This window comes from Pyxicephalus adspersus, chromosome 1 (genome assembly GCF_032062135.1).
Source record: "Pyxicephalus adspersus chromosome 1, UCB_Pads_2.0, whole genome shotgun sequence".
Taxonomy (NCBI): Eukaryota; Metazoa; Chordata; class Amphibia; order Anura; family Pyxicephalidae; genus Pyxicephalus; species Pyxicephalus adspersus.
The window spans coordinates 141,464,591-141,490,780 of NC_092858.1; the positions used below are offsets into that span (position 1 = coordinate 141,464,591).

The following is a 26,190-nucleotide window of genomic DNA, read 5'->3' on the forward strand; positions in this document are numbered from 1 at the left end:
TAACATATTATATATGTGCCTTGTTTGCTATTAGTAGTGATGTGATGTTTCAAGAATGAGGTGACATGCACGATGACCAGGATTTTATAGCTTGCACTGTAAAAGCTACAAATACTTGAGGCGTCAGCACCATCATGAATCCTCCACCATGAGCATAACAGAATCCCTACTTCTTAGTCAGGATCTCTCCACTTCAGTAACACTAGATTTACCAGCAGACTTCTGAGTAGTGCAAGGTAACCATGTAGCCTTGTGCTCATATTCACATTAACCACTTAAGAATATGTGGATGCCAGATGTGCAATTTGGCCCGGCAGGTTTATACTGTACATAATGTAGAGCTATATTCACAATCTTCTAGTTCTGTTTCTAAATGTAAAGGTTTCCTTTCACATCCCATCTTCATGGAGTTAAATTGGCGCCTTAGACAAAGTTAAATTGCATATGACTATGATATGACATTAAATTGTGAGCCCTTTTGAGGGACAGTTGATTAGAAAATTATGTCCTTTGTAAAGTGCTGTGTGTTATACACTACATGGAACACAAATACACGTTAATAATTACATCCCTAGAAATATTTGCTGAAATGAAAAATCCTTCTATTTGCTCATTGTGAAACAAAAACCTGAACCATTTTGTGATCTGCAACTTATTTTGATGTGTTTTTTTCCCTTTTCTACTTCTGAAAAGCTAAAGCTCACATTTTAATGTGTAGGGAGGTAGAGACAAAGGATATGTATGACCTAAATGTTAAGTGTCTATGTGCACTCTTTGCATAGCAAACACAGGCTCTCAATAGATACTTAAGTGCAAATTCTTGCATTCCAAAAGCAAACTGCACTTGATAAGATAAATAGTGTTCACACCAATTGATAAGCTATGGTTTTGACGTGCGTTGCTTTACTTTTCTTAGGATTTAAGCTGCGTACACACTTCCAATTTTTGTCGTTGGAAGGGATCTTTCAGGATCCTTTCTAACGACAAGGGACTGCACGATGCATGAACGGTGCTGTACATACAGCACCGTTCATGCTCTATGGAGAGGGGAGGGGGAGAGCGACGGAGCGGCACCCTGCTGCGCGCTCTCCCCCTTCCCTTTCATTAGGATCGGCTGTCGTCCATGGATCCGGCAGGTCGGTCGTCCGGACAATGGACGACACCGACACGACACCGGCTGTACACACGGCAGATTTTCGCCCGATGCTGATTATCAGGCGATAAAAATCTGACGTGTGTACGTAGCTTAAGTATACCCTATGCCAGGATGTTTAAACTGCAGACAAAATAGGCCGAACAGCATTTTTCTTGTCAACTGCAGTTTGCATCAATTGTATTTTGATGACTTGTGTTTGAAGTGCTTTACAAATGCATGCTAAATGGAGGAAAACAAATCTGGTGGCTACTTTGTCCTCCTAGGTGTAGGGTATGCCAAGTTTGCCATGAATTCCACTGAACAGAGAAAGGGATTTTATGGCAATGTCCAACACTTTTGTAGACTCTTCCCTTACGTATGCTATTTTATAATGATTGATTTCATAAAGTATCATTAAGCACTACTTTGTGTACCAGAATATGTCAAGCCACCAGTGCTTCTGACCATAAACATTTTGATGACAGCCAAACTACCATTTTCTCAAAAATATGAACACTTCCTTGGGGTCTCAAAGTTTTGAAGCTTTTTTTTTCTGGAAAACTAGGGGAAAAGTGGTGGCGGCTATAAGGAGAAATAATGGGAAAGAAAAAAAAAAAAAAAAAAAAAAAAAATGTTTGCACCCCTACATAATTAATAAATGTAAAAGTACTAGGACTGAAGGCAAAAATACATTTATAAAAAACATTTTATTAAAGCAACATTGTTACAAGCTTCAACAATACCTTGCAATGATACTGAAAATAAAGACATTCCATACAATTTCTACACACTGCTGCTGCAGTCAGCAACAGGAAAGGGCAAAAACATTAATTAACCGGACAAACCACAGCTACGAGGTAACAACTGTGGAGACGTGAATCTCTGGGCTCATGCTTTTTAAGTTGTATGTTGAATATCAACAGTGATCTATGTATTAAAAGTTATTTAGATGCATGAACTATGCATACAAGTCTTCGCGGTCAGCAGAGTACACCTCACCCTCCTGCAACATGGCAAAGTTTGAAAAGTGTGAGGGGCGGTGAACTTCATGGTAAAACTCCTTGGGGTTAGCCAGCTGCAGCTCATATTTCATATTGGGATCGTGTCTAACACCTAAAAGAACAAAATAAAAATGTGAGGAAAAGAAACAAGACTTTCTCCACCAATCAGCAATTTAGGAACATCTGTGGCTAGTAGGAAAAAATACAAAACAGCTGGCAGCATAAGCATATTTTTTCCCCACCAGCTCTCTTCTCCAGCATCCAGTGGAGACCAAACCAGATGCCTATGCAAAGAGCAGCTTTTCTCAGAATTGTATTCTATTTGCAAAGCCATTAATATAGATCCATTATCTACAAGTCACCAGTACACTGTATTTCTGTATTAATATATTTTTAAAACACTTAACATTTATTAGGTAAACGTATTATGAGATTTTACATACCCATGAAGTTGTAGTTCCAAGATCCTTGTGCAGGCACCATGAAGAACCCTAAGAAACGATCAGACAACAGCATCTGGACTCTCTCATAATGGGATGGCAAGTAGCCTTTGGGGTTGTTGCCTTTATCCGTGTTCTGTCTACCCCATTCATATCCACTTGGGGTCAGTTTATAAGCGGTTAATGTACAGGAACCAGGGGTAAAACTGTAGAAGGGAGCCAAGTAGGTATAAGTTTAATAAAGCATAAGGTTTAGCCATAAACTATACCAATTTCTTTTTATACACAGCTGGGTCAAACACCTTAAGGTGTTATACATTCATGGTAATGAGGTACAAAGTACAAATAAACCCAAACTAACCTGCATGTAATGATAATAGTTTTCTCTCCATCCCAAGCTGGGTTGTCGGCCATGACTTTAGCATGAGTAGTGACATCTTGTGGCGAAAGCTGTGGAGACTCGTTGGGTTGTGTATGAACCCATCCTAGAGGTTCCATTTCCTAGAGTTAGAAGGTACAAAATACAATGGAAAATCAAATACCTTGAAAAAAAAATGTTTAGTGCTTAGAGGAATATTAGTAATTTTGGATGGTAGCAAATATAATAGGAAAACCATCAGAAAAATGCTGCCGATTTTTAATAATACTCTGAATGGCTTCCAACGACATATAACTAACATTTTTAAATGTGAATCAACAGTTTTGTGTAAGCTTCAGTCAGCACAGTAATGCAGCATGCATAAGCTTTACTGGCACAGCATTTATAAGCAGACTTTCGATTCCAACAGCAGTTGATTAAAACCCATGTGTGCTTTAGCGATCAACAGGGATTATACCTATCAAGAAAATACAAACACCTACCTTCAAATACTCGTGTTGGGGCAGCTGACCAGGCAAGTGGACGGTTTGATGAGTTCCCCATTGTGGAACCATCACAATACAACGGATTTCTTTCACTTGTGGGTTATCTGGTGGACTCACTCCATACAAGTAACCAGCAATCTAGATAAAAGGTAAAATGAGAAAAAAAGTAATATTGAAAGCAAATGTCACCAATCTCTATTTTAAAGGCAAACTGTCAGTACCAAACCGCCCCCTCTTAAAATCTGTTACAAGCTTACAAAGTAATTTTTTACGATTACCTTATAATGCAGTTAGCACATTCACATATATGTAGTGTTCTGGGCACAAAAATGTAGGAACAGGTGGACCCCTCTGGGGTTTTTTTTTGCCGCACCTTCTATTTTTGCCCTTGTGATCTTTGTCACCATGACAAAGTGATGGGAAACCAATATCTTGAGATGTTAAAGCAATAGGAAAAAGTGAAAGTCCTCCAATGTGGATACCGGTTCCAGGGGCAACGGTCTTAAAAGAAAATTTGTGTGCACATTGGAGGGATTAACTCTCATTTTGTTTTTTTATGAAAGGAATTATATTGGGGCTGAAACATCATTTAAATATTAACAGTAACATCAATTTGCAGTCATGTTATTTGTATTATTTATGACAAAGCATGCTTCATTCTTCACACACAAAAAAGCCTTATAAAAATTATTCCTGAAACTGGGTAGTTGTGGGGATGCCAACATTGCAAAAAGTATTAGATTTGGTAATTACAAAGCAATTTATCAGTATATAGTTTCTGTAGTTTACCCAAGATTAAAGCTGGCCACATTATATAACTAAACTACATTTGTTTAGACTCCTGGGACAAGTGTTCCAACCTGCCAGCTCACTTGTCTCACTGAAAACAGACAGCATCTAGAGAACTCAGAGACACAGTCCTGTTCTGACCAAAAATCTGTCACTTATCAATAAAGTGACTTGTACATGTCTGTCTATACAATTGTATATACAGTATTATTGCAAAAGGACAGTCAGCTAGAACATGGGTGCCCAATAGTAACTAGACAGGGTGCTTCCTTTTTAAACATACCTGAGCTCGCAAATCAGAAATGCAAATAAATTTCTTCAGCACATTCTTAGGCAGGATGTAGGTGTAACCAGTCTCCTTTATATCATCAGATGATACATAGATGTGGTTGGTTCGCAGGTGAAGATTAGCAGCTGATATAGCCCTGAAAAAATTAAAACAAAATTTTCATGAACACACGTACACCGTTTATCATTTTGATAATAAGATATATAAAAGCATTGTAATTTTGTTATGTTAACACCATGAATTCAAATCTTTGGTATAAAAAGTCAGTCGGAAGAGACAAAACAAAAAAAAGCCCCAAGAACATGCAGAGGATAACAAGTGACTTCTAGGACAAATGCCAATTTTGAACAGTTAGGAGATGGTACCTGACACGCCATTCTGTCTTTGAAGAGAAGGTCTGCGTCTCATAGTTACTAGTGGTTGAAGTGATTATCTCATCTCCGTGTTTGTTCACTGTGCGTGTCTGGGTAGCGGTGAGTTGAGACTGCTCCTTTGTCTGCTTCTCAATCTCAGCAATCTGTTGCCTCTGCTGAGATGGTGCAGAGATTTCCATACCCAAAATGATATCTCTGATTTCAGATTGTGTTAGGGATGCCACATTGACACTGAAAACAAAAAAAGCCACATTTAGATTGAAACATATATGGACAGTTTTGACAACAGAATAAATGTTAGATGTGTCAATACTAGTAAATGGAATGTACATGAAGTGGGAGAATTGGGGAAAAAACAAGGAGATTAAGAACACAACTGTCCTTTCTCTTAGTGCAAGGCTCTATGAGATGATACCTACAACAACCTGCACCCTCACCTTGTTCCTCTTTTATGTGTCTATAGAAACAATTGAGGCAGAGGATAGGTTTACAAAGTTAGAAAAGTTAAATCTTACTTGTTCTTCTTTCCATAGTCAGCCAAGATCAGATCCTTCAGCTGAACTTCTACCTTGATCCATTCTTCATCAGTCAGTGTGGGCCAGATATGATGAGGTTCAGTGATTGTTGTCTTATCTGGTTTCAGGATCACCTTTGCACGGTCATTGTTGACATGCAATGCTCTCAGGATCAAGATCAGTCGAGAAAATGCCTGCAAGACAGATTATAATCCATTAGAACTATAGTAAACAAGTTAGTTACAGCTATTTTTTAGTGGACTTTACCATTATCATACTGTTCAATGTATATTTCACTGATGTACAAAGGGATACAATGCATTCTAAAATTCAAAACTATTACAGTTTTACACATCTATAAACACATACTGTGTATGAAGAAATTGTCTTCAGCCAGTCATCATAGAGGTTGAAAAGAACCATCTGGGGTTCTGTAGCTTTAAGAATAAGATCTCCAAACTTCTCCACCTTCAGACAGGCCTGGAAAGGCAGCTGCAATTCGGAGCCTTTAATCACAATGTTTGGGAAATCAAGCAAGTGCACCTGAAATTACACAAGAGAAGATATAAAATATGCAAGGATAGAAATGCAAACAAGTTTAAAAAAAAAAAAAAAAAAAACACCTATGTAGCAACTAAAAGGTAAAATAAAGTTTTACCTCAAGAGGATCCAACATGCCCTTTCTGGTAACAATGATCTGTTTCGGCTGCTCCTCAACTGGCAAAGAACGGATCAAAGCAGCAACTTCTTCTGCAGTCTTCCACTTGGCCAGCTACATAAAATTAAATAAATTAAAAATGGTTAACAAAGAACAGATTGTAATAATAACCTATCCATCAGAATATGCATGCATTAGCATCAAATAGTTGCAAAAGGCTTTGGTTGGTGCCACTTAGGAGACCTTGAAAATACCAACTGCATGGAAATCAGAAATTAAAAGTCCTCAATATGGTCAGGCCAACGATTCAAAGAACTAAAGTAACAGCAACGGAACTTGTATTTTAAGAGTAGAGACAGGACAGTGTCACTCTTACTCCTATACACTTGATAACAAAATCAAGCCCATAAAAGACATTCTTAAGAAAATCCATAAAAAAAAAGTAAATGCTTAACACTTTTAAGGATAAACTTTAAAATGTCACACAAGCCACATCTTTGAAAGTGTACATTTTAGGAAGAGAAGCTCAACTAGGTAATACTGGTTTTACTTTAGGCTTATCTCAAATCATACCTGACCCAATCGCTTTTGTCCTGCCCACACAGAGGTGTGAATAATCTTTAGGAAAAGCTGTCCAGTTCTGGGGTTAAAGATGAAAATGGCTCCATTTATAGGCTTGGTGGTCAAGTTACCTTCAAAGGTCTAAAGTAAAGAATAAAAAAAGTAATAAGTGTCAAGTGAGAGGTATATGTTTTGCAATTAGGTTTAAAACACATGAACACAAGTTGTACCTTGTGAATGGTTACTCTGTACACATTTGTGTCATCCACAAACCAGATGATCTGATTGGAGAAGAGCTCCCCATAGTTCTGAGAGGACAGGTAAGGCTCAGTGGGCTCTGAGGAGTACAGCTGCAATCCCTTACGGATGCGCTCACGCAGCACGTAAAGAGCAGGGTTCGCCTTCATTATCTTGGCCATTGCTTGCTGAATCAAGGGCTTTGCACCAGGGAACCAATTCCCATAGGCACTGAAAAGGAGAAAGAAAAAACGTTATTTATACAAAATTATGTTTATCATTTCCTGACAATTACTACTAGAATGTGTGAAGAACGATGATGAAGTTCACATTCTCTTACCTGTGGAGGTTATAAGCCAGATCTATGGCAATCAGCACACCAGTAGGTGATGGGTAGATACTCATATTATCCGTGGTATAGTCCAAAAACTTGGCTCGGGCGTATCGTTCAATGTCATGAGAGTCATAATCTCCCCATCGCAATTGGATATCAATCCAGTACTTCTGTGTGGTAGTGCTGTCCATGACATCTCTGGATGCAAAACATAGAAATCACTGACATCACTGCATGTTTTTACAGTTTAGCAAATAAACACAAATTACAAAAACAAAGGACATACTTTGAGTCTGCAAGTAAGGAAGGACGAGAGACGTTCCACTTATACGAAGCAAAAAGCAAGATATCAGCACAAGATGAATTCATCTTGTATGACTTCCTGGGGTGGATTGTCTCCTTCTGGACAGTCTCAATTTCCAGAGCATCCAGTTCTTGATCAAACACCTGAAAGAAACAAGGAATGAATATAATGTCAGAAGTGCATAAATACCACAAAAATTATTAAAATGCATTAGGAAGAATGACTCACTTGACACAGATCCATAACAATGCTCTCATGGATCTTCTGCCACAAGTGGGCCCTAAATATCTGAATCAAAGAGATCTTCAGTGTAGGAATTTTGCCATGCATGAAAATGCCAGTCAAATCCAGCTGCACCTGGAAACCCACATACACCTGAAAGATACAATTTTGCAGTGGTTAAACAAGAATACCTAAGTGATAAACTATGACAATAACTAAAAACATCTCCAATGGCAGACATACATTGGCTCTGTTGATTGTAGGGGACCACCAGAGAGTGAATCTTCTGTTCGGAATCTGATTCAAACCTGACCTCTGAGCATTGGTCAGTTTCTTCCATTTCATGGATTCCTCAAAGCCGCTGGCTTTTTCCCTGGAGAGTGAAAAAAAAAATAGACGATGACCAAAACAATAATACAAAATATATGCAACACAACTATTGGTAATTACTAAAACACAGGGTTTTAGGTTTACATAAGTCACAAAAGAATGTAAGTCTGTGAAACAAGTAAATATTAAAACATTCCTTGTGGCTTACTAGCAAAGTCTTCTTCAGCAGTTACAAGATTTTTAATTAGCAATTTACAAGGGATTTTTTTCCTTCCTCTGGATCACCTATATCTTAACCACCTAAGCGTTACACTGAGGTCTAGATTTCTGTACCAAAAGTGATCCACTGTTTTTCATGAAATTTTTTTTAAAATTGTAGACCTGTAACTTACAGAAATATGTCCGAACAGGGGTTCTAGTAGATAATATGAATATAAAAAATGTTTGAAACCTGCAGAGATCATCCGGCGCTGGAACGAGCAGGACGTCGGACGATCAGCGGGACTAGGTAAGATGCCGGCCGGCTTCTTACCGGTCCCGCTGGCACCCGACGCTGGAGAGATCGGCGGACGATGACCGATGGAGGACAACGCTGGATGAGCACAGGGGGACCAGGTAAGTGAAAAATCTCGGGCTTAACCATCCTTGCAATTTTTTTTTGCCCGAGCGAAGGTCGGGCTTAACTGCAAGGAGGTTAAGGGGTTTTATCTAGGATGTGTTTGTTGTTTTCCCTAGTGGTTGAGCTTCATGGACTTATGTTATTTACTTGACCAACTATGATTTTGGTGTTCAATCAAGATATATGGAAGGTTAAAACATTTTACAAGGTTTCTTTTATATTCCTTTGTGATTAGAGAAATAGAATCATGATTAACAAATTGTCATAAAATAGACTGCCAACTTTATAATTTACCACAGTCCCAAGACTAATGGCTAAGATCAGAGATGAACATTTACAGTATTTAGGCCGCATCATTAAAAGAATGAAGACATTCCTACCAGAAGAGACCCTCCCATGTGGGGAAGTATGTGCCTTTGAATAAGGTGTGCTCCAGAATCCCTTCTACACCTCCAAGTGCCTGGATCATATCTGTACGGTAGTTATTCAAATTCCAGAGCTTTCCGTCATGTCTTTGATGTGTCCACCAGAATGGATTTTGTTTCAGTACCTGGAGGGGAAAAAAACAAACAAAAACACTGGGTAATTCACAGAAAGTAAGAAGAATATGTCAAATGATGTGATCAAAACAGACAAGCTTAGTACCTGATACTGTTTGAAGTCTGTACGGACTCTCCAGCCTTTGTCATAGGCCAAGGTATGCCTGTCTTTTTGGAAAAGGGTGTTGATTCGTGGAATACCTCTATCCCAGGAATCCTCCAAGTCTTCCAGTGTTAGTCGTCTGAATCAAACAAAACATACAAAAATGTAATTCCTAATATAAAATTAAGACCATAATTGAGACATTTTAGTAAACAAACTTCATGATATTGACCTGTTTTGGGCTATGGCCTCCTGTCTCTTCAGGGCATATTCAGCCCAGACTCGCTGAGAGTCAATGAACTCGCTCTCCCAGGGCTGAATGTAACGATACAAGTTAGGAATCAACTGATCCTCCTCATGACTCATACCAGAGCGGAAGTGGGTGATGCCAACATCTGTCTGCTTTGACCACCTAGTTTAAAAAATAAATAAAAAACAAAAATTACCATTGTGCAGTAATATTCCACAAGGGTATGAACAGCCTGGGAATTGATTATACAAAAAAAGAGACATCAATGAAACATCACACCAATTGAAAGATTTTACCTGAGGTCGGACTGTGGGATTAGTACGTGTCCCATAGACAGCATCCCTAAACCACCAAGTTCCTTGGGTGTGTAGAAGACTACAGGTGGGAAACGACTGGGCATCTTGGAGTTCAAACCAATCTTAATTCTAGTTTGGATTTTGTTTTCACATTTCACCAACAGATCAAGCAACTCCTGTGTGTTGACCACAGCTTCACGGAAATAAGTCATCAGGCCAATTAATGCAGTATTCCACTTGTTCACAATCTAGACAGACAAAATTACTAACTTCAGTGAGATCATCAATAAACGGACTACTAAAACATCAAGAGGTGTATGAGCAATCCAAGCCAAAAAAGTCTTATAAAGGGTTGAAGGTAAACACTTGATAAAAAAAAAAAATCACAACCTACCTTTGTAAATGTAGTGGATCCTGAAGCCATCAGAATTTGACGAACTCTGTTGTGGAATCTCTGCATAGACTCATCGTCCACACGCAGGAAACACTGAGCTGTACGTTCTTTGGTCACCTACAAAAGACAATACTTTTAAACTATATCCATAGTCCAATTGAGATTTTTGTAGGTAATTTTATTCCCAAAATAACTATTAGGCTTTTTCAGAAGTCCAGTCTGATCAGTCTGGCATATTGCTAAAATACTTGTAAATGGGTAGCCAGATTGATCATACACAAGGCAACCTAGCCAGGGTGGACTGGCTAACTGTACATCACAAGATCTTCAGTGCAAAAACCGTAAATAAATCTCTCAAATAGTGCACACATAAGGCATGCCCTTGAATCCCTCATATTGTACTGTGTATGTCCCAGTTCACTCAAAATTGTGCTTAAGAGTCCTTAGCCAGTTTACACCTAGACTTTGTTTCCAATGCTGTCAGTTTTAGAGACCTAGACCAGTATTCGCCACAGAATATTTTTCAAGATGGGTGGGAAGAAGTTGTAGGTGGGTGGCAGGCTCTGTATTATGATCCAACTATTCAGTAACTACCCAAGAAAACACTTTTCCTAACCACCTAATCATCTTCAAAAGCTTTTGTCTCTGGGTTTGAGAGACTTTGTTGATAAGGTATTTTGTGTATTTTTGAGGTCTGAAAGTTAACTTCTATAAAAGTTTATTTAGGGAAACCTCAATGTCCTGAGAATGACACCAGTTACCAATATTTTCTTGAAATTTAAAATTACCCAACATTTAAATTACACAGACGCCTTCAGGAACAAAACTATAAGCAAATATTGACAATAGGTACTCTTGTGCTGAAACAGCAGTACGCAAGGAAGTGTAATAAATCTCAACAATGCGCCCAAGTTATCAAAGCTCAAGACTGGGGAAAATAGTCTATCATTGGAGAACCTGAGTGATCCAGCAAACGTGGAATGAATATTGATCAAGTTTAAAAACCATTTGCCAAAAAGCAAGTAGTGTCACCTGCTGTAAATAAAATCCATGGAGTATCACACGCTTCCTATATAGAAAATAGCAGCTGCCCAAACTTTGCTATTGTACAAACACATGACTATTTTTGTCCATATAATTCAGTATATTACATACTAGATGGATAATGTCTCTTAACTGACGGCAGCAAAGGCTTTTTAGGGAAATTGAATTCAGCTGTAAACTCTGTTAAGCAAAGATGCATTAACCAGTTGACTAAACTAGAAGCTATGGTATATAAATATTTAGATGTGTTTAAATTAAAAATTACTTAAACATGCATTTAACACACTCCGTTTTGCACGTACTATATATAGCATACCTCATTCTGCAGGTTCCAGACTCCGTCTTTATGAGTGAATTCCTCATAGCTTGTACGGCACTTGGGCAGAATTCGGCACTCAAAGCCGCACATGTTAAAGAGCAGGTTGGGGTTGTCTTTGCTGTACACAGACACAAAGCTGTTCTCCCACTGTACAGTAGTGACAGAACGTGGAAGGCGGTTTTTAATATCCCAAAACACAGCACGACCACTACAAAGATGAAAAATAATCTAGTTAGGCTGGCAGTAGCATATGTACTTCAAACTGAGTTAGAATACATATATATATTTATAGAAAACACAAACTTCAAATTTTTTTTTTTTTACACAAATAAATTAAGTCTTTAGATTTGAATTCACTTTGATGCAGGTCTGTTAACAGTGTGAAAAAACACTAACCAAGCACAAAACTTTTGCATTAGAATTTATGCTTTTGAGAAATCACTGAATCTAAAATGCAGCATAAGCAAGCACTGTGTGTGTATCTACTTAGCTTAATTGTATCCAGCAGATTTAAATTGGGTTATATTTTTTCCCCCACAATGGAAAACTCACATCATCCTCCACAAAGAGTATTTATCTCTAAAGCAAAATACTACTTACAGATTCACATCATGCTTCATAAGTCGCATTCTGGCATCTCTTGGCCAACACTTCTTATTGTTGTACCCCACAATGTTCTCATTATTGGGATCTGGATGCTCTGTAAGATACCTCTGAATGAGATCGCGTGCATCATCAGCTGAAAATCTAAAAAAACATAAATAAACAAACAAACATTTAACACTGAACACAAAACAATAAATATTCATTAGGTGCTTGTTAAACTGTTCACATGTGGCATACCTGAAAAAAATGTGGATGCGATCAATGTATCTGCAATAGAGGCGGATAGGATGAGCAGCTTCTGTGGCCACATCCTGGAAACTCAAGAAATCGTTTGGCATTTGAGGTGGGCCAGCCATCTCACTGGCTCTGTGCAAACCTAAAACTAAGAGGTCCATCACCAGACCATAGTACTGAACAATGAAAGATGCAAACTGGAGTCCACGAATAATGCCATAGGAGTTAGTGTGATTCATGTCCTACAAGAGTTAAAAATTTGAAAAGTGAGTATATACCCTTCAATATTGGTTACCAAAATGTTTTTTTTAATAAGCTTGTGACAAAAGGCACCCAGACACTTTCAAAAATTATTCCTGCTGTAAGACTCAAAATATTATATCCCAATATCAAGGTGTGTCTCCCACCCTCCAAATATTTAAACCTTCAATAACTTACTTTGTAATTGATCACAACGTTGTTTTTGGCCGTCATGTAATCAGCAATATTGTGATCGACAATTAGACGCAGAAGTCGATTCAGCAGAGTCAAATCAATCTTTTCATACATTTTCTCAAAGCGAGACTCAAGCATAACATTGCATTCTCCTTCAGTGGTGTCCCACACATCCTGCAGGTTGTTGATACCTTCAATATGCAAAGAATGAAGTCAGTTTATCAGCAATTATTATTTTGAATATGCATGTCGAATAGGTTAAACAAACACCTTATTTCTTTTCTGTGCCTTGGTGCAAGTTTCTCAATGAACCAAACTGGTTCTCACCGCGATTAATCCGGTGGTATTAACGTAGAGGCCAGATTATGTAAAATGAACAAAAAAGTGAGCTAAATAGACGGATGTACTGACACTGCTTACATGAATTTTACAGCACACCGATACCTTCAAGTGTTTTAGAAGCTGCAGTAAATTAGAATGAGCATGCCCAATTTCCTGGCTTTGCAATGTCTTAAATTCTCTAACCTAGCTGTAAAATACTCCAGGCATTTAAATAATTACTCCTACAAGCCAATTTGCATCAGGACTGGGCTCCTAAAATGATTACTGAGGCAGGGTGACATGATGTTTTCAGGAAGCAATGTATAGCACCTGCCAGTCCCTTCCACCGACCACGATCTGTCTGCTTTGCATGGAGCAATAGCAATGACATCATGGTTTTGAAAAAGGCAAATACTAAAAAAAAGTTTTTTCCTAAAATGTATTTGGCATATGAATGTGCACGATTTGTAATTGGCGAAGGCAATTTAAACTTTGCTTTCTTAGGAAAAAAAATCCTCTGTCAATGGAAACCGAATAAAGTCTCACAAAGCAATTGTTGAAAATATGTCAGAAGCTGCCCAAAGAGGTCCTATAGTGATAAATAAAACTTAAATACCCTACCCTGGCACCACTTGTACACAAGCAAAGGAGGCGGTTCTGTGTCTGCAGGTTTGATCCATGGAGGGAAGAGACGCCTCTTGTCTGCTTCATACCACAGATATTGATCCAGGTAAGCATCTGTGATCTTTTCAAGAGGCTCTACATCATACACAGGAACCAGGTGACTATAAAGATCCATGAACTCGATTCCCACCTTAAAAATGTAAAAAAAGAAAAAAGAAAAACAAAACCTTGTAATTTACAAGTCTTTATAAAAACAATCAAAGCTAAAATATATAATATTGCTTATTACCTCCTTGAAAGCTCTTTGAGTGAGCAAGTGACGCTTGATTCTGGATAAAGCTTCGTGAGGATTATCGTACGCTTGTTCAATCAAACCCAACTCCTCTCTCTGAGATTGATTTAAACGGGACTTCACACTAAACAATAAGAATGGTGTTTCAATGTATATGCATAAAATAGGGGGGGGGGGAGAACCTAGAACTGCGCGCTTCATTTACAGTACTTTTTTTATTTTTATTTTTTTTACATGCATACATAACATCCTCATTTAAGCCTGAAGATTACTTAAATTTCCCAAAATATTCATTATTTTTTAAGAGCTGAATCATTTTGAATACAAAGATTTCAGCTGTATTTTTACGTCCGGTAATACTTATAGTTTTTTTTAAAGCTATCTGCACATTCAAATAAACTCCTTGCACAAAAGAACAGTTATGAGTTCACTCATAGCTGCAAAAAGTGATTAAACATTACAAATATTTTATCTGTAAGTTTGAACTTCCAATAAAACATTGAGAATTAAGTTGATAATGCTAAAGAGTTGAACATTTGTAAAATCTGCTTTCACTAGCCAGACAGCTGAAACTTGCTAAACAATTATATCTACAAATCTGCTCATTGTAAAGGGTTGCTAAAAAAGCCACTAATGTTTTTATAAGGGCCACATAATTACCTGTACGCTTCTTTCAGTCTCTCCAGAGCCAAGATAAGCAATTTGGTATCATGTTTGTATGAAAGAGGTGGGAATGGTATAGGAGAGAACCTCCTGCTTTCCAGCCAATGAACTGTGGTGGTGTACACTGCAACAGCCTCTTCAGCAGTTATATAGGGACCATCCTATAAACCACAAAAGAGTTAGGCAAGAAACAAAATATATTCTGCATTTCAGTGTTTTTTTTTTTTTTTTATAAACACACACCAGTAATTCCAGCATTCAGTGCTCACCTTTAGATAGTTGTGTTGTCTCTCTTGCTCGGCCTTCAGGTACAAACGAGTCAGGCGGCCCAGATTCTTCTTACATACAGTTTTGTCCACAGTTGCTCCACGACGAATACGCTCCCTGTTGTAATGAGCAGTGTTTGTCCACCAATCAGCCTTTGCCTTCACATAACGGAGAATCATGTTTTCAATGGGTGTAGGAAGACCTGGCACCTAAAGAAAAAAAAATAGATAAACATTAAACAGGGTAATGCGATACAACTTTATGACTAACAATTGATCTAAATATGTAGGGAAAGCCTTTATGCTAGCGGAGTTTTTACAGTGCCAAGTACTTAAAGCAATTATATTGCAGTTTACTGCACCCACCTTCCAGGGAATGTTTGCCTTCCAGCATCTCCAGGCTTCACTCAAATGCTGCAGGATAGTCCTTGCCTTGTTCTGCTTAATACCTTCTGGCATCATGTCCAAAATGTCATGCATGACGGCTGCTCTCAGCTCCAGATCAAAGTGAGACTCAACTCTCTGCTTCGTTACGGTTTTTGCAACCCCCTTGGAATGACGGCCTGGGAGAAGGGAACACATCAATACCAACCAGATCCTAAAATCCTTTTAACACAAGCTATGCAATTTTATTGAAATTGAATATAATTACCAACCTTCAAACTGTCTAGCCAGCAGATTTCCAAGCCATCTTTCCAACAATGGTGTGATACCACGCATAAAGAAGAGCCAAACTCTCCAGCCAGCTGCCCAAAAGCCACAACCTGGTCCTTTCCCTACTGGACCCTAATTAAAGACAGGAGGGGAAAAAAATTGTAAAACATGTAACAAAATGTGTCAGGAGCCCAACTAAGCTTAAGGTAAACTGCACTCACTGTATTGAATCTGTAGTAGATTAGGTGTTTCAAATCTTTGCACATACGGATCTGTCTCATGAGCTTGTACTTGTATCTGTACATGCCTGTAAGTTGGCCCACATGGGCAAAGATGTACTGCAGTCCATCTGCCAACTAAAAAGAAAAAACACAAGTTACTCCATTGAAAATTTTTTGCAGTGGTGGTCAACTTTAAATTATAGCTGTCTGCACCATAAAAGAATGTACGTGTACACCAAAAAAAAAAAAAATTTATNNATATATATATATATATATATATATATATATATATATATATATATATATATATATATATATATATATATATATAAAATAGTCAACCTGAAAAGAAAAGGAAGTTTAAACTGTATAAGAGAACAATTCGATTTACCTGGAAAGCATCCACGTTACCAAGCCTATATTGCACATGACTATCCACCACCAGTTTGGTCAAACGAAGAACCTCTCGGCACAGATGAAAGGCATTGCCAAATCGAGACTTTTTACGTTCCTATCATAAAAAAAAATACAAGGATATTAGTAGTTTATAGAGTAGTAATAAAGCAGTTAAGGATACACACAAATACAATTGTGTTGTTTTTTTCTAACAAAGTTAAAAAGATGTAACCGGGTCCTTAGAAGAACACCTACTGAAAAAAAAAATACCCTAGAAGCTGCTATTGCTAAAATGCTAGTTACCAGCCTAGAATGTTGATCCCCGGACATCAATACATTCCAAATCACAAAAGAACAAGCAAATAGAACATAAAGTAAAACTCCTGACCAGCTTGTTCAGTAGCTTAAAATAACAGAAGCCAAGTAAGCATGACAATTGGGCTGCAATGGTAACCATCATGCTCTTTCTAGAACAAGTTCTACTTTTGTCATATTATTAAACAGGATTTATATAGCGCCAACATATTACACAACGCTGTACAATAAATAGGGGTTGCAAATGACAGACTAAAACAGACAGTGATACAGGAGGAGAGGACCCTGCCCCGAAGAGCTTACAATCTAGTCATATCTTCCATTGAGTTCCAAAATTGTCAAAGAAAAGACAGGGCAAAACGAGAATTCTAGTTTTGGCTGGCAATCCATAAGCTGCCTACTCGAGGTTTGTGCTACAACATCCAAGATCCAAGTTGTTAAATGAGACAGAGATGTCTAGCTCTACTATTAAAGCATTTGAGGTAGTGCAGATATTTCACCCAATAAAGCTTCTTAAAGCTCATCGTTCTTACATAGGGACATTAAGAACAATAAGTAACAGCATATATCTAGTTATACCTTGGTGGTCAGTGTTTTCACAGGTTTCAGATTGAAATTGTAGTCCAAGTGAAGGTAGTTCAAGTTCTTTCTGTGGATCAGCAAGTTCAGCATGTTGTAACCCTGACGACAAACCTGAAGTCCAACCTCTACCCAATCCAGCTTAGTGGACTGGAAAAACTTGGTAGCTTTGAATGACCGGAAGAGATACCTGGACACATAAATAGGTAATTTAGATACAGGGGAATGGGAAAAAAACAAAACAAAAAACACACTCAAAAAACAGCAACTAACCTCTTCTTCTGGGCCTTAGGTGGTCTATGTTTAAGAGCATTGAGGACATAGTACTTTAATAATTTCTGGTAGGAGACACGGACTTTAACAGGCTGCCCAGCTGGACAATGCTCTCGGTACCTATAACAATTAAAGAAGACTACTTAGAAAACACCTTTAAACTTCAATTAATTTTTACATTTAAATTTCGTGACCACACTTACCAGTTCTTTACCAGTGGTATGTCAACGGCTCTACGTGTTCTGCCAGACCTCAGATTGAATGGACGAGGTGCCCAAAGAAGGGCTATGCCATTGGCTGTGTTATCTGTATATAGTGGAGTATCCTTAAGGAATGGCTCAACATGTTCTGGTAACTCAAATTCTTCATCATCATCTGGTAAAGGTTCCTGACTCTAAAAGGCATAGATTCGGGTTACTTTAAAGAATACTTAACATGAGTCTATTTATTAAGAATGCACAAACCAAGGTCACCAGTATTTGTGTAAATCTCAGAATAAGGGTAATGAATAGGTAGGTAGGTAGGTACTGAAAGTAATTATGCAAAAATGTTAATGATTAGTGTTTATTTAAAGTCCGCTTTGGATTTCAATTTTACATAAATAGCTCAGAAAAACACAATCAAACATGGTAGGGGGGGCGGGGGTTGGTTACTATTGGACTAAAACATGAAACTTTCCACCTGAATTGGAGGCCATCGTAAAAAAAGTATAACAGTTTACTCGTAATTTAATGTCCCTACCACAGTCATATCTTTATAGTCATACTATAATCGTCACAGTAAGGCTATGTACACACACTAGTTTTTTGTTGTTGGAAACAATCTTTTACGATCATTTCCATCGACAAATGACTGAAAGACGAATGAATGTGCAATGTACATATAGCACAGTTCTGTCCTATGGAAAGAGCAAGTTGCACTCCGCAAGACTCTCCTCCCTTCACTTCCATTGAAGTCATTCGTCTTTTCTCCTTCATGGATCTGCCCGGACGGATCCATGAACAACGGACAGCCTCTGTACACACGTCAGATTCTTGTACGAGACAAGCCCTACGGCTCATATCGTCCGAGAATTATCTGAAGTGTTTACTTAGCATTATCTTACCATATCATATTATATACTGTAACATAATCCTATAAAACTACAACTCAAATGTTTTGAAAACTCAGAAAAGTTGAGTTTTTAGTAGAGTTAACATGGTATGAATATTTTTAGACCTTAAATTAGGTCATAAGGGGGTCCAATACCCCACGTTATACACATGTTCCTTTTAAAGGATAAAGGTTAATTAAACATAACTTTAGCACTCACCTTTACAGAATGCCTATGTGATATAGGGTTGATAAGAGGATCAAAATAAAAAGCTGGCAGATCAGGATCCTCTGTTTTAATGAAAACCACATTTGGTGTATGGTACCTGTAAAACAACATACCATTTTTATGATCCAGCAACCTAAGCATTGTAAACAGATGTTATCATAAAAAAAACGCATTTAGTCCTTACCATGTCAGATGTACATGATGTGGGAGATTGTTATACAGATATGGAAATGCAATCTTGTACTCTGTGCGAATTGGCTGACGAATAATGATTTTGTTAATGTCATTAAATTCATTCCAATCTTCATCCCTGCAAATAACAATGTGAATTTCATGAATGGAATCAAAAAGCAATGTTGGGTCACAAAAAAAAAATTGTTTCAGGAAAATGTTTTAGGCTTACTGCAAATTTATATCTCGAACCAACGGCTCAAATTTTGGTCCACCTGGAATTGCCATGTTTAAAGCCTTCGATGTGAAAAAAGCTTTCAAGTCAAACAGGTAGAAGTAGTTGTCATCAACTAGATCTGTGAGCAGCTGATTGGCCAGCCTGTACAGTGTAGACATCATGGGAAGCGTGAACTGCCAACGCTGATATGTTGTACCATTCACATACCTACAAAAAAAAAATAAATAAAAAAGGATAGTTTAAGTAAAAACATGGCTTGAGTCCAGTCAGGTTACACTAGAGCCATTTAAAGCAGAACAAAAAAAGTTAAATGCTGATGTCAAATGCAAGTCTTACTTTCTGTTGTCTCTAAGTGGCTGGTGATCATAGAACCAGTCCATGACTGGGGCATCCTCTTCATTGTCCAACTCCAGTTGGATAGCCTCCAGTGGCTCCACATCAAGAATGTTATCAGCATAATCCAAGGGCGGCTCTTCATCATCAAAGGGAGGAAATCTCATCCTCTTGAAATGACGTCTGTCTCTTTTTTCCCTCCTCATCATAATCCACATTGACCTGCATGAAGAATTGTATTTGAAACAATCACAACACACCAGAGGTAAAAAACAAAACAAACAAAAAAAAAAGTAAAAGCTACTTTGAAAGTGAGTCACAGGTAGCCAAAGTTTAAAATGGGAAAAGTAATTTTACCTATGCCCTTAGATTTGTTTTACTTTCCAAAAAAAATGAGCAAGTGATTTCCATGTTAACGATAACGCACACACTGTTTAATGGATATTTAAAACAATGATTTTAAAGTCTCCATAAAGAGTTAAAGAAATATTGTGCTGACTGCTACCAAGTTTCAAATCAAGTATCAATTTTAAGCAGCTTGCAATGTCCAAACAAATGATACTACCAGAAAGTGTCTGATTTGCCTGGTAAATGCAAGCATGTGCACCTCCGTGTGACCGTTTTTTATATCAGATATTAAAAATCAACCACTGTTACTAAGCAATGCATAATAATACCAAAGTAAAATAAACTAAAGTTTTTCTTACCCCCATTGTGATATGTAAACAGGCTCAATAACCCAAGGAATCTCATTGACGAACGAAATGGCTCCAGTAATATGATACAACACTGGCACATCTCTAATCTGTTCCCAAGGCATGGGCATGTTTTCCAATAATTTCAGCACTGCGTGAGGCATGTACTTCAGAGCTCTAAAAACCAAAAGATACAATCCAAATAACTTAACTGCAATGTAATATAGCAATAGATACATAGGCAAGTATAGGATTGTCATTAAAAGATAAAATAATCATATGCAGACATACCCAAGGTACACCCTCTTATCATGACGAAACTTCCTGTTGGTCATGTCACCATGGTCACGGATGATTTTACGCACATGCTCTGGGGGCATGTCCTCTTTCTGGGCATCGACAAAGCCAAACTTTCTCTTCTCTGCATAACGTTTAGCCTGCAGCTGCTGCCATTTCCGAGCTGTTAGTGAAAAATATAAAAATGAAGAAGACCTCATTCTTTAGCAAACAAGTTTTATTATTGTGGTCTGTACTAAAGAGATGATAATAAAAATAATAAAACATTTAAAGTTAAGGTAAATACAAGTTAACAAAGAGTGACCTAAAATGATTATGATTTTACAACAGTGGACAAATTTAGTTTAAAACTATCTGATGGGGAAACAAAATCATGGGTTGGTGTGAGAGCAATCGTCATCAGAAAAATCTGTAAATAGGTTTGGCTTCCAACCAAGGTGTCACTGTTAGAATGATTCTGCTGTGTTTAACCTTCCTGGAGGTATTCCAAAGTGTGGCTCGGGGTTAATTTTCATTACCAAAAGCAATAACCCTGAGCCACACTCTGAGTGGCATTGTAAAGGACTTACTTGGTTCCGACGAGCACGTGTCATCCCACAGCATGATCAGTGAGACATGTGAGCGTGCGGGGGAGATGCGCTGGTGGGTGCGAATGGGCAGGAAATTTAAACAGTAAGGAACTGCTTTGACATTCAACATTACTGATATATTCAGACCATTAAGGGATAACCAAAATTCAGATTTTATACTATGTTGCCTCTGGTAAAACCTGTAGTATTACTTTTTTAGAATGCAATAAGAAATAGCAGCTCTATCATCATACTTCAAATGTGTTTCTCCCATACATTTAGAGACCTTCAAAAGTGTTTCTCCTATACATTTAGAGACCTTCACACTTTACACATTTCTGAAGTGTAAAAAGATGAGCAGCACATTTTAATAATATTGTAAATCTTAAAATAACTCACCCTTCTCCTGTAACTTTTCTTCAGACATGTAGTCTGGTGCTACTGGTGGTGGGCCAGGCATAGGGGGAACCCCCGGTCTGTATGGAAACACCCCAGCCATGGTGTTTCAAGCTAGGAAAAACAGGCAAAGGGAAATAAGAATTAGTCTCACAAAGTGACAAACAATATGGGATGCATGAAGATCTTTTCAGCAAAAGAACAAAACAAGTAATCACTGGATATTAAAAAAAAAAACATTTCTGGACAAAGGGAGCAACATGCTCTTCCTTCCTATACCTTCAAACATCAATAGGACTGCTTACATCTGCAATTCTCTTCATATGTAAATATTTAACGTTTTTTAATTTATCGTTTTATTTATCAGTAACTTATCCTGCAGAACATTAAACTAAACACCGATATTCATTTCTAAAATCATCTTCAGTCTATAGCACACAGAATTCCAGCTTTTAATGAATGCTGAATAATCAGGCAAAGTGTTTTACCAATAACTTCAAACCCTTCACCTTTATTCCAGTCTTGGTATGCAGATCCCTCTCTTGTACAGAAATTATGTATTCTTGTTTCACGACACATTGTGAGCTTTCCACAGTGTGAATTAGAATCTAAGCAAGTGAGATAGAACCTGCCTGATTTCTTGTGGATATTACTATACAAATTCAAACACTTAAAGCAGACAAGGTGAAACAAGAAACCACCAGGAGGAAGTATTTTTTTTTTTTTTTTTTTTTTTTTTTACAAGAGACATGCAATTTATCTTTTGTCACATAACTTAAGCTACAGACATACGTCCAATGGTTCTCGCCCCAATAATCGGCTCAGGGACGATCCTAATGCAAGGGAAGGGGGAGAGTGCGCAGCAGGGTGCCGCTCCGTCGTTCTCCCCCTCCCCTCTCCATAAAGCAGAACATTGCTGTTTGTACAGCGTTCGTTCATGCATCGTGTAGTCCTTAGTCGTTGGAAATGATCGTGAAAGATCCTTTCCAACCACAATAATTGCACGTGTGTGCAGCTTAAGGCTACATATACACGTTCAGTGTTCTCCCCAGAAATTTTTTTCAGCCGGGTGGTGGGAAGCTGTAGCCGGGTGGTAAAAAAGGGGGTGTGGCAAAACACGGCAAATTTAGTGCTCCAAGTTGTTTATGGCTCGGGTATCCAGTAACTTCTTATTGTTTCAGTGTTCTACCTTCTCCTAGGAGATATGGAGGTTTGTACACAGAGCTGTGAGGATGCAGAATGACATGGATACTTTATACACACTGGATACATTTCACAGGCAGAGCTCGTGCTATGAGATGGGGGCGGGGCTGCCTGTGTCTCCTTCACATGAAGGCTTAGCTGTGTGCTCGGACGGCAGCAATCATTTGAATGGAAAACACAGAGCAGCCTCACTGATATCCGTACATCCGAGGATGAGAGCTGCCCAGAGCTGGGCGGGGTATTCAAATCAGCCGGGCGGAGCAACCGGCTAAAAACGTCTGGGGAGAACTATGACGTTCAATAATTGTTGATCACGAAAGATTCTTTCCAATGACAAAAGACAGAACGAGCATTGTACATACAGCGCAGTTCTACTCTATGGAGAGGGGAGAACAACGGAACGACACCCCGCTGCGCTCTCCCCTTCACTTCCATTACTATCATTTGTTGATCCACCAGGACGGGCAAGCGCTGTACACACAGCCCTGAGGCGATTATAAGACGAAAACAATCTGACGTGTGTACATAGCCTAATTCCCTGGCTCCTGGTGCCTTTGCATACGCTGTATACCTTAGCGTTCCGCTCAGTGTGCAGCCGCCAGGAATAACGCACAGGAGTTTTAGCTCATGGACCAGTCATCACTGCAGAGGGACTGTATGGAGTAAGAATGCACCATAATTGGCAAGTATCTGATTATGGCAGAAGCTCACCACCCACATATTTTAGTTATGCTTAAATCAAACAGATACTTTGTGTCACATATCCTGTATTAGCAAGATGTGAAGCCACATTTATATAGTGACAACCTAATAACAGACACCACTTTGTTTTACCCAAATCAAAGCTTGTATAGCAGTACATTAATAGAAAGATCAGACTTACATTATCAATCATTGCTATAACCAGTAATCACCCAAAAATAGCCGGGTGGTTATTAAAAAGTGCTGGGTGGTGCGTCCAACTAAAAGGGGCTGGGGGAACACTGGCTAGAACATAATACCTAAAGTGGTGATCAGTATTCCAGGCACATAAACAGATTGTCTTTATTAACATGGCGAACACCTCTCCTAAGTGGTGATCTGGGTATTTGGAACACACACACTTCTGTTCGATACTTTGACCAATGGTGTTTACCGGTAAGAGGTGCACACTTTTATTTGACCAACCAGCAAAAAATGTGGTGGGAGGAGCACCAGCCGTAAACAGAAATATTTGCCGACTGGAGATCTTGTTATGAAAGAAAAGTGTGGATCAGTTGATTGCCACTTTTATGAACAGACAAATTCCTCTCCAGCTTTATCAATGGCCACCATTTTTTTTTTAAACCTACCTAAACTCAGAATTTACACCTTACATAAAAGGGTAGACAACCCTTTTATTTAAAGTAGATATTTTGTAGCACTGCCCCCCTAATTCTTGAACGCCTAGGCAATCAAGAACGAATGGGAGCACAAAGCCTGCCTGATACCTACATCACACATCCGGGAGGCTCTAGGCTGCTCCTTCTGCGCATGCTCGGAGTCATTTCATCAATAGGGAAAACAATTGCTGATCTCATGCATGTGCAGCGAGATCGGAAAGTTTTTTTCCCAATCTACGTATCTCAATCTTGCTCCTGTGAAGTGCGAGATCGAGTGATATAGGAAGAAGAACCAGGAAGAGAGGAGAATTTGGTGCTCCCTTTTCGCCGGCCCGAAGAAGGATATTGGGACGACGCGGGACCTAATGGAAGAAACCTCCTGACTGACAGACTGATATGTTGGATTGAAAGTAAATGTGGTTTAAGCTATTAATAACTTTCACTTAAATTAGCAAAACATTTACAGTTACTTTTTCCAGAGTGACAACGCTTACCAAATACATCTTCAGTGTTGTCACCAGTTTTGCAAAAAAAAAAAAAAAAAAAAAAAAAAAAAAAAAAAAACCAAAACAAAAAAAACTACCCCATACACTTACTAGAATTGAAGATTAATCACCACAGCACATAAAATAAAATAAAACAAAACTATTTTTTTTTTTTTACCAAAGACTATTGTTTACCATACAAAAGGCAAAATTTTAACAATTTCAAATATTATTAGAAAAAAAAAAGAAACTGATCAAGGCAACACCAGTAAGAATGTCTTCATTATTTGTACAATACAAAGCTCATATGAGGCGAATGTTTTCCCTGCACAATGCTGGCCCAGCCATACAAATGGAGCTCAGAGGACACACGTGGTGCACTATGAGCTCTGAGGTATAGCAGATAATCTATATGTGTTCCCTCATTGCACAGTATTAAAATCATATCTGTATAGAACACATTGCGAGGCACAATGATGTAACTCGCTCATGCAGCTCTGCTCCCGCACTTTAGGCCTCAACACGAGCCCACGCCATTCCGAACGCGTAGATAGCCCTCACACATTAATCAAATGCTACGCCTTCCGTGAATATCACACACCGAGCTCTCCGCACTCACCTCGACTTTCCGGCTTGCCAGACCCGACTTCCTCCCGGGACACAGCGACGGCGGAAAAAAATACGCAACCACCACGATCCGAACTGCGACCCGGAAGTGAAAGCTTGCTACGTCGTGACGCCACGTGACCGCCTTCCGTTTCACTAATCACAGCACGCTAGCCTTGGGGCGTGGTCAGCGTGCTGTAAGTTAGGTTGTTGATGAACTTTCCTGTGCTTCAATGAATATGAAGTTTGGTTGGAGGGCAAATATTTAGATTTATCTTCAATTCCCCTTTAAGAGGAACTAAACTCAAAAATGCCTAAAACAAAAAAAAATCCACTTACCTTCAATCCCGAAGTGCAGTCGAGGTGTCTTCCATCAGGTCCTGCGTCGTCCCGGCATCTGTCTCCAAGCTGGATTGCCAGGCGCCGCCATCTTCTCCTCTCCTCCCCGGTTCTTCTTCCTACGTCACCCGACCCAGGCTCAAGATCGGGTGACGTAGGTTGAAAAAAAACTTGCCGATCTCACTACGCATGTAAATTTTTCGCTTCTAAGGAAAGGGCTCCTTCTGCGCATGCCGAAGATGCTAAGGCATGCGCAGAAAGAGCACCCAAGAGCCTTCCAGGAGGCCTGACATAGGTATCCCTGGAGGCTTTGCGCTCCCATTCATTCTCAATCGTCTAGGCGATTGAGAATTAGGGGACTATGCTCCTTCCCTTTTTTTTCCCTTTTTTTTTTTTAAAAAGAAGAGTGCACAAACAAACAAACAAACAGATATTTTACCTTACATAAAAGGGTTGTCTACCCTTTTATGTAAAGTGAAATTTCTGAGTTTAGCTACGCTTTAAAAAAAATCGAAATATATATCATACCAACATAACAAAAGAAAAAAGTATGGCTAGGTTAAAGTTTATGTAAATCCAATTACTAGGATTGTATTATATTATTATTATTATTATACAGTATTTATATAGCACAAACATATTACGCAGCGCTGTGCATTAAATAAGGGTTGCAAATGACA

General features: G+C 38.6%; 1 protein-coding gene across 1 annotated transcript; it reads right to left on the bottom strand.

Moving 5' to 3' along the window:
* Nucleotides 1–1,823: 1,823 nt before the first annotated feature.
* Nucleotides 1,824–25,314, bottom strand: PRPF8 (pre-mRNA processing factor 8). The gene is made up of 43 exons (XM_072429304.1): nucleotides 25,185–25,314; nucleotides 21,520–21,630; nucleotides 20,546–20,714; nucleotides 20,267–20,431; nucleotides 19,563–19,781; nucleotides 19,221–19,433; nucleotides 19,002–19,127; nucleotides 18,809–18,914; nucleotides 17,700–17,890; nucleotides 17,497–17,616; nucleotides 17,224–17,413; nucleotides 16,325–16,444; nucleotides 15,934–16,068; nucleotides 15,715–15,844; nucleotides 15,425–15,621; nucleotides 15,062–15,268; nucleotides 14,790–14,953; nucleotides 14,127–14,253; nucleotides 13,835–14,027; nucleotides 12,896–13,083; nucleotides 12,461–12,699; nucleotides 12,218–12,364; nucleotides 11,615–11,825; nucleotides 10,255–10,371; nucleotides 9,861–10,108; nucleotides 9,547–9,726; nucleotides 9,318–9,453; nucleotides 9,053–9,222; nucleotides 7,967–8,096; nucleotides 7,730–7,876; nucleotides 7,484–7,644; nucleotides 7,204–7,395; nucleotides 6,857–7,094; nucleotides 6,639–6,767; nucleotides 6,066–6,179; nucleotides 5,777–5,950; nucleotides 5,408–5,601; nucleotides 4,884–5,123; nucleotides 4,513–4,654; nucleotides 3,438–3,578; nucleotides 2,938–3,077; nucleotides 2,580–2,782; nucleotides 1,824–2,248 (listed from the first exon to the last, which is right to left on the bottom strand). Exons 2-43 carry the CDS (start codon nucleotides 21,617–21,619, stop codon nucleotides 2,094–2,096), a joined length of 7,008 nt encoding a protein of 2,335 aa, XP_072285405.1. The 5' UTR covers nucleotides 21,620–21,630; nucleotides 25,185–25,314; the 3' UTR covers nucleotides 1,824–2,093.
* Between the last annotated feature and the right edge of the window lie 876 nt (nucleotides 25,315–26,190).